The 9,924-nt window shown below is 30.8% G+C and overlaps 1 protein-coding gene across 1 annotated transcript in view; it reads left to right on the forward strand.

Moving 5' to 3' along the window:
* Window positions 1-7,032: 7,032 nt before the first annotated feature.
* LOC105618283 overlaps window positions 7,033-9,924 on the forward strand; it is a 15,388-nt gene continuing 12,496 nt past the window's right edge. Inside the window, exons 1-2 of the mRNA XM_012199823.1 lie at window positions 7,033-7,108; window positions 8,178-8,269. Coding sequence (XP_012055213.1) covers window positions 7,033-7,108; window positions 8,178-8,269 — 168 coding nt within the window. The remainder of the gene's footprint in view (window positions 7,109-8,177; window positions 8,270-9,924) is intronic.

Raw genomic sequence — 9,924 nt, forward strand, 5'->3', positions numbered from 1 at the left:
TCAAATGTTTCTCATATTACACGGTACGTTATAAATAAAATTAAAATTAAAATTATAAAATTCTATCTCAAATTCTAAGACAGAATGAAGTCAAAAGTAGACCTTCAAAATATCTTTAAATTCTGCATCTTTATTTGTTGTTTATATCTGTAAGTATTGTATAATGTCAATTAAGCGAGAAATGCATGCGACTATTGTGACAATCAATGTTAATCGAAACTGTTTTACGTGTTTATTTCATTAATTTATATGACACACTTTACATTTGTGTACTCTGATGTTACAAATATATTATGATATCATTATACTCGTAGTATAATTGAACTGTAAACAATATAAAATTATAACAATTAAAACGCATGAGAAATCCTCTGGAAAATAGCGTCCTCCATAAATGCGCACTGATTATGAAATAATAATCCTAAAAATAATTAATTTCTGAGGAAATAAATTTTAAACAATGAGAATCTTATTGGACCGTCCACGTGAATAAATTTTATCTCTCGGCACACAACAAAAAAGATAAGCTATTTAATATGAAATTTAAAGAAAAAAAAGAGGTAGGTTCAACTTTCGTATAACTAAAGTTTAAAAGTTTTTAATGTAAAAGAAATTATATCCAAAGAAATGTTTTTTTATCAATAAAGATCTTTTTTTATAAAACGGTTCTTACTAAATATACGGTTTCTTATTAAATATAAACGGTTTCTTATTAAAAGCACAGAATTCATTTCAAAATTCTTTATTCTAATATATCTGAACAATTTTTTAATTATACTTATTTGATTATACTTATCTTTTTCAGCCGTGAAGTTTTTTATTTGTGACAAAACTGTATTGTCACGCTTCTAAAAGCTTTCTCTTTTGTACTCAGTCTTTACTTACAAAGAACCAGTCATTTTATGAAGAAAATAAGTCTTGTCTACATAGGGTATCAGGTAAATAAGTGTTGCTATTATTATATAAAAGATTATCAAGAAAAAACATTGTCAAGTGTTCCATGAGAGAAATTTATTATATTCTTTTATCTTTTCACTTCCTCCAATATTTCAGACTCCGTAGAAGCGTCGTTATTTGCTGTCTCAAGAAAAAAAGATATCTCTTAAGTATAATGCTCTTTGTGAAGACGCAAGAAAGGATATGCCATAAAAAAAGAAAGGAAAAAGATCTGAAGATCATTATTAGCACCATAATTTATTATTAAGGGACTGATGTATACTTATTATCGAATTTCATTTTCTATCTCATATGTATTAATTTATTATAAGATATTCATTTCATATGCATATTTTTGTTATAATTAACTTTCATAGCGTAAAATTTTTGTGTATTTCAAAAAAAACAAGCTTTCTATTTTTGCAAAATTGTTTATGTTCTTGTTTATGTTCTTGTTTAATGTATATAATGATATTATGATTCTTAATTTTCTCTCATAATAACAATACAATAAATCACGAATATATTTAAAATACAAATTACATAAATATACTTAGTAAATCTTAAAATAATTCAACAATTAGAATTAAAATTCAACAATTAGCCATTAAAAAAAATCTAACTTCATTACACTCAATTTTTTAAAAATTATTTTTAAATTTTTTTATTAACACATCCGATTGAGAATTTTATCTTTCGAATTGGAACGTACATTCTAAATGAGACTGAAAATAAAAGTAAAATAAATAAAATGGAACAATGTATTACGCGATACCTTTGTACGAAGAAAATAATTCTCGATGCATCTAATATGGCGAACAAAAGGTTACGAACCCCTGTATACTGAGATGGCTGATCACCCCGCGCTTTATCCAGTCGATCGTTGAGCGGCTCGTTGACTCTCGATGATGACAGTGCGATCTCGTCCTGGTTGACCTCGACTGGGAATCTCTAATCCATGATTCCGCCGCGAGTCGGCCTCGATGACAAGAACCTACGCCGCTGGGTACGATGTTCCGCAGCTCTCGTGAACCTCCCCCTCCCCCTTCCCCCGCGGACATGACGCGTCGTTCGTTTTCCCGGATGGCCTCACGGAAACCGGACACACAATGGGTCCACTTCCGCTGCGTGCAAGGCCAGAGAAGTCGGACGTGGGGACCCTGTCCGCCCCCGCGCGCGTTATCCATGCATCGTGCTCTATGGGCCCCCTATGGTCTATCACGCGGTCTATGGCTTGTAACGCGGGGATCTCTCATCAGGAATGCACGATTTGCTCTTTTGCCGTTCTCTCTCCACTTCCCAAGTGTACAGGTGTCCATTATTTCCATGCTTCCCGCTGATTTCGACCGTCAGTTTGATTACAGGTGCCATTCGCGCCACACGCGTGATTTCGGCGTACGCTCGCACGCCTCTTTCTCGCGCGCGATCCATAAGATCACTTTTGGGATCGCGTTGGGATAGCACTGGCACATCGCGAGATCCGCGACGCTTTCCTTCGTTCTCCTTCACAGCAATTGCAATCACGCCAAAGGAACGGAGAGCTTGCGACGAAGAACTAGGGGAAAGCTGTTCCTCCTGGGTAAGATTAACTTTCTTTCCCTTCATCGATGATTCTTTTTTACACATTGACAATCTTTTTATTCAAATGTCAAACGATATTAAATCAGTATAAAATAAGTAGTCCCACTCAACAATATAATGTAACATGTGTATGTATGTTGGAAAAAGTCACTCGTAATTATTCGACTTTAATTATAATTTTATAGCTTTTTTTTTAAGAGAATGTTACAGGCAAAAGATTAAATCCGCGCTCGTGAGAGTGAATTTATTTTACCAGTACCCTCATGTTCCGTTATCTCTTCCTCGAAAGAAGATTTATTGAATCGATAATTGCAATTCTAGATGAAAAATTCATTTCATGAAAACGTAAGACTTTCATATGAGCTCATATAAGTAAATAATGATTTTTTAGTAAATTCATCATGATGATCAATTTTCCTTTATCACAAGCAAAGAGTGATTTCGCTAAAATTCTAAAAATTTAGCTTGATACAAACCTGAAAATAATTTTATTGGATTATCAAAATAATTATGTAAGATGTTTAAACATAATAAACAATATTACAAAAAATTTTGACACTGACAATCAGCTTGAGGATCTTACATAATTATTTTAACGTCTAACAAAATTATTTTTAAATCTATATCTACATAGCTAAATTTTTAAATATTTTAATAAAACCGTTCTTTCTTTGTAGAGAAAAATATTTTTACGGAACATCATTCATATAGTTATGTATCCATATAAGGATAAAGTAACTCGCATGACTGCATTACTCAAAATTAATTATTTTAATGACGTATCGCGCAATTAACGCGTTGGAGCGCAGTACACGTTTGTATTTATGCTGTAATTATGATAATTACTCAAGAGATCATTACGCAATTGTTCGATGCGAGTATTACTGATTTTCCACGATCTTTTGCATAGCCGCGATCGTATTTTACTGGTAATGATTTTCAATGGCTCAGAAGATCTCAGCCGGATCTCAAAGGTTCTGGATGCGTTGTCATCTCACTCTCAGCATCTCGTCGTGCCCGAATCCGAACAGAATGGCACATTGCCAGATAATAATTTGTCGTTGCGTGCAAAAGTTCCATTAACATGAACGTCACACAACAATGACCGAATTCATTCCCTGTTCGACACGAGTACGCACGCAACAATACCATCCGCGTACCAATAGAGTTCAAAGCACCGCAACAATAGATCCTGCGGTGGAAGCTCGCAATGAAAAGCAACTACGGAAAGTAAGCTTTCCAAAACCCAAATTATGAATTGCATCAACAATGATTTTTAAACTGTCTTTTATTCTCCTGAATGACTCATTTTTCTCTTTTGTTTATCAGTTACAGTATTAATCAGTTTATCAGTTACAGTATTAGTAGCATACATTTAATAAAAACTATTCGAAAAGAACGTGAGGAAAGAAGCACAGATTCTTGCATAACGCATAAGGCAAAAAAAAATCAACCAATCAAAATTTTTTTTTATTTTATGAAAAGGAAATAAAGAATTTTGATTGGTACATTTTTCATGCATTGCGCATTATGCATTATGCAAGATTTTGTGCTCCTACCATAAGGCAGTAAGATGTAAACAGCAAACGAATCGATCAATCGTACAGTAGAAACGTAAGGCAATAACCTAAATAACAGCAAATCTACAATGTTGATTTGGTTACTACTTACTTCTTATTGCTAAGTTTCTTTGTTCTGCCATAGCATTAAGAATAAATTTTTATACTGAGAAAAATATCTAGTTGAAAATGGACGCTAGAAGATTTTGATATATCAATCAGAATTCCGATTATCTCAATTAGAATTTTGATAGATTTTTAACCAGAAATTCTGATTCCTCTATTTTCAAACAAAATTCCAATTAATCCAGTCAGACATTTTTCTTAGTATGAAATTGTCATTATCAGTCTAAAAAAAGATAGATTGAATCATATCGCGCGTTTTCCTTCTCTCTTTTTTCTTAAAATTACAGTCTTGTATTTAGCAAAATTATTCTTTCTATGTAAGTAAACAATTATATTATAACTCCGTATGGATTATCTTAGTACTTCAGAAGATCCTAAAGCGTTCAATAACAATACTTATCTTATTATTTTTTTATATCTCTCTTTAAAATACACATATAGTTGAAGAGAGAGGCTGATATGATTTAGTTCTTTCTAACAGATGCTGAGATCAGGAAATGTGCAGTCTGTACACTGTAAAAAATAAAATGTTAATTTTAACTTAAAAACGTAGTGTATAGTGAATTTTCTAAGACATGAAAAAATATTAAAATTAAAATTAAATTTTTATGTTAATTTTCACATTTTTGTATATCTCAGAAAGTCTCCACTAAACATCTTTAAGTTAAAATTAATATTTCATTTTTTTTTACAGTGTATTATACCTATAATTAGTAGCGCGTTCTCACGATAAATTCAATTATTATATAAAATATTTAATATTTGGTAATATGAAAATTTTTAATATTTTGTAACAGTATAAAATTTTACAATGGCAGCAAAAATTAAAACCATTTCCCGCGATTATTTAAAGTAAAGGAAACTTTTAATATCTTCTTTCACGATGTTTTTAATTGGTGCTGCCACACTCGTGTCTGATGATATGTTTAATTATCTTAATTCGAGTAATTTCCCGAAATAATTTGCATACGGCGAGCAGTACGTCATAAATCCGGCAATCCAATGAGGACAATTGCAGAAATGTAATTTCGCACGGGCAATATTATGCGAATTATTACGAACGAGCACCATAATTTTCTCACGCGACCGATGATATTAACATCAGAATAAGCTTTTATACTGCGTTGTCGGTGACAGACGCAATTACCGAGGCGATAAACTATAACGCGATTAATAAGCAGCGCTGCACGATGGATACAATCGGTGGACGAGCCGCGGCTATAGTAATTGATACTCGTTACGAACAAGTACGCTTGTGCATCAATGAGTAAACATAAATTACCCTGACAATAGAAAACCTCTTTACGATACATTGTCGATATCATAAACATCCTATTATGGTGATGCTATATATGGGCTCTCGCTGAGCTCGAGCGCGATATTTTCGAAATTGTAGACCAATAAAGCCGAATAACGTTAATGTTCTTATCATACTTTGTAGAGAGAGCTTATAGTTAATAAGACAATATTATGTAAATAATTTAATGTTCGAAACAGTTTATCCAAATTTTTGTATTAATTTAATATAAGACGAGTATGTTGAAAAATATCATAAACATTATGTAAAAAATTAATGTAAAAATATAATACACTGATTTGCAAGCAAATTGTGAAAGTATATAAGGCCTGAAATTGTTTTGATAGATTCATAATTACATTCATAAAATTATTTTTAAAAATATATATATATATATCGCATACATACGTTTGTCCTTTTTTCTTTCGATTTTCGATGTTATGAAATGGAGAAATCATTGCATATGAAGATGACCTGCTCGTTCTTTCGTTTCCGATGATTGAACTCGCGCTCTCCTACATCAATCACGATAACCGGACATATAATAGCAACCGGCTAATAATGTAATGCCTGAAAGTTGGAACCACGCTTCGTTGCCCTTACGAGCGTGTGCTGATCCTTTGGCAGCTACGTATGTATATAGGCGTGCGAGGGTGTGTAGTAGTGTTCAGGGTGAGTGCTCGTCAGGAATTCCATAAAGTTTAATACACGCCTGTCCCCACGTATCTCGAGTACATACGTACAAACGTTCATCGATCAGAACAAATGGTACTCGCTAGTAGTTTTATCTGTATTCCGATTTTTCATGTATCTTTTTTTCATATAAGGAACAAAAACTGGATTTGCGTCCGTTACACCTAGCCCTCCAGGGAAATAATAGGTGAAACATTTGAATGATTTTCAAAAATAACTAAGCAATAATTACTCTATCTGTTTTTTTCATACATATATTTTTTATAAACATATTTTTATGAATTCCTTTAATTAAAAATATTTTCTTAATTATATAAATGTGAAATAAAATATTTATGCAGTAGGAATTTTTAAATATTTCATATGCCTTCGTGGTACATATAACCAGTTTCAATATTTTTCTCAACATTTATTTCATAAAAGAAAAATACACATGGAAAATACGTATAGCTTTTCGTCTGTTGCGTAAATAATTTCAAGATCTCTTGCATTATTAAACTTCAATACAAAGCTACCCCTTAGAAAAACAATTCTCATCTCGCACAAATTAAATTTTTCTTCTCCTTTCGAAACAAGAAACAATTTTCAAACCATTCTTAATTTCTATTTCTGCAATTTCTACTATGGTAATTTTATAGAAAATAATACAAAATAATTTATTTTTGTAATAACGTATATTTGGTAATATCAAAATTAAAATTACAAAAATTTGTAATAAATATAAATTGTAAAAAATATCTCTTCTCTTTTAAGTATCAAATATGTTTAATAATTCATTTTCAGAGCTTAATAGCGATTGGCATGTATGCGACATAGTAATCCGTACATTTCAATATCATGATGCGGAAAGTTCACAGATCAATTAATATGCTGCCATTCATTTGGATACTCATCGTGCTAGATCTATTGGTCAATGGTAAGAACGTAATAAATTAAAATTTTTTTACAATTTATTTTAGGTCAAAAAATTGATCTTACATTCAAATTATATGGAAAACTGAGTTGAAATGAGTGGATTTTCATTTATAAAATTGGAGTTAGTTTACACATATAATATAACTTATAATGTGATGAATAAAAGATATCACAAAAATAAGGCTCAATAATGAATAGTTTTGAAGCTATAATGTATTATATAATAGACAGGGTGTGTAAAGCTATGACTGATCAAAGATAATATAAAATATATACAAAACTTGTAAGAAAGCACCTTTGATGCACCATAATTCAACAATTATTCATTATTGAGCTATGTGCCTATGACGTCTTTTGTTTACCACATTATAAGCTACATTATATGTGAAAATTAATTTATTCTATCGAGATTTAATTTTCCATATAATTAATGTAAGAAGTCTTTTAATAGATATCAATAGATTATCAATATACATATATTCAATATACATTACTTTCGATTTCAATAAGTTTTATTTAAAAATCAACAGAATTGGGGAAAAGAATTTAAATGCTTTTTTAAAAATGTTTATCGTTAATTAAATATGATATAATTATAAGTTCATTAATTATTTATTTTAAATTAATTAATATAACGATTGAAATATTAAGAAGTAATCGTTACAAGTTAATAATAACTTTTGCTTAAAATTAAGATAAAAAACATCTTTTCGATATTTTATTCAGCGCGGCAATTGTATTCTAAAAATATGTTTGGAATTCATACGTAACTAAATAGTTCTGCGAACATGTGAGGGAACAGCTCGGAGGATACAGAACGATGTCATGTTGAACTTACGAAACTGTTGGTCGGTATTGTGTCACTATCCGTGCCACTTATGACATGAAAATACATATCTGATAAAATCAAAGAACGCGCGAGCGTGTTTGTTGACTAGAGGAAGTAGCCTAAATTTTATGCGAAAAGGAAATAATAATCTGTACTTTCTACACAAATTAATATATAAATAGTAAAATCAGGATCTATCGCACGTTGCCAATAAACAGGTGCTAAGAAAATCATTATATAGTTTCAGCGCAAACAACCTGCAACGGTGGTCTGGGTAGAGTGGTTTATGAGAGACTTCCGGATCAGCAGCTTCAGGGTTTTGACGACGATGTGGTAAGATCGAGGATATTTCGAAAGTACTTCAGCTTTCAAAGTATCAGGTGTATAGTCTCTGTAAAATGTGACTGAAATTTGAAATTCATATCTTCCGTATAAAAGTGAATGTTATAAGAGAAAGTACTATCGACGAGCTTATAGTATCGGCTAAAGCTAATTTTTACTGATAGCACTATATGTGCACAAGAGAATGCTCCTTATTTTATTTATTATATGTATCATAATCTACGGTCACACATGTGTATTATTACATTGTAGCAAATAACTTTTTATTTTTAACATAACTTTTCATTTTGTTAAAAAATACATATGATATTATATATCTTTAACTATCGCTCAAATTTTATTAAACGATTTAGCAAAATATCCTAGAAATGTAACTTTTCAGCAGAGTTGGCAAAGTTATCTCTAAAAGTAACTTGTTACCTTAACTCGTTATTTATTGTAAAAAGTTTGCTATTATTAAAATTTGTTATTAATTTTATTTTTCACCGAATTTTGATGACTTTTTATAGAGATTCAATCGTTAATGTTACGAACACTCTTTTATAATATTCTTATATAATACTATTTTTTTTTAAACTCGCTTATGCACGTTCCACTTATGTATTGTATGTATACAAAGTAACGACAAAAGTAACGATCATATTTATTGCCATTAAGTACTTAAAAAAATTACCGTTAAAAAATGTACAATAAATAACATTGTTACCAATTCGCTAAAAAAAAATAATTATAATAGCATGGTAAACACGCAATCTTTCAATTTTTTTACTTCTAAAATTTTGAGATATCATATTTTCAATATTAATTACGTATTTACTTTTTTCTAAAACATTTGTATAAGAAAAAATTAACAATTTAATAACGTCAAATTTCAACCGGATATTAATGACATCCAGCTATCTGGTCGGATAGTAAAAAAGTGCCGGATAATACCGGATATCGGATACTTCCCGCATATCCAGTGCATCCCTATTTTTAAAGGTAACAATACCGAACATAATGAGCATTCTGCATTTTCGGTATATTCTTTATTTTGTGTTTATTTTAGTCTCGTTCTTCTTTATCAATTCCTTCTGTTTTTCTATTGTCAAATGCTTCGAGCGCGAACATAGTAGCATAGCAGACAACGCATTGGTCTATCGTTACCAGAGATTCCGAGTTCGATCCCAGTAGGAATCAAAATATTTAGAAAATATTTACGCTCGTGTCTTCTTTCGGAAAAGGCTAACCTCTCGAGAGTATCTTTGTCCACAGAAACATCTCTCGAAAAATCCGTCGTTCGGAACCGGCATTAAAAACTATAAATCCTATATGCTTGTGGCAATTGAATAATTACCGTGCGCTATGCTATAAGCATATGAGAGAGGTGTAACGCCAATCTAACTATTATGTTATGACAATTAACATTATGATATTTTCCAAAATAATATTGTCCAGCACGCAAATCCAAATGATAAATTTAAGTGCAAGAAATTCATGTTCTAAGTCTGATCTTATTTCAGATATATGATGTTTTTCGAATAAATGTCAAAACATGAATTTCTTGCATCCAAATTTATCATTCGGGTGTCGGACAATAATATTTTGAAAAATGTCACATATATATATATATATATATATATATATATATATATAGTATATATATA

Source organism: Atta cephalotes (assembly GCF_000143395.1).
Source record: "Atta cephalotes unplaced genomic scaffold scaffold00016, whole genome shotgun sequence".
Classification (NCBI taxonomy): Eukaryota; Metazoa; Arthropoda; class Insecta; order Hymenoptera; family Formicidae; genus Atta; species Atta cephalotes.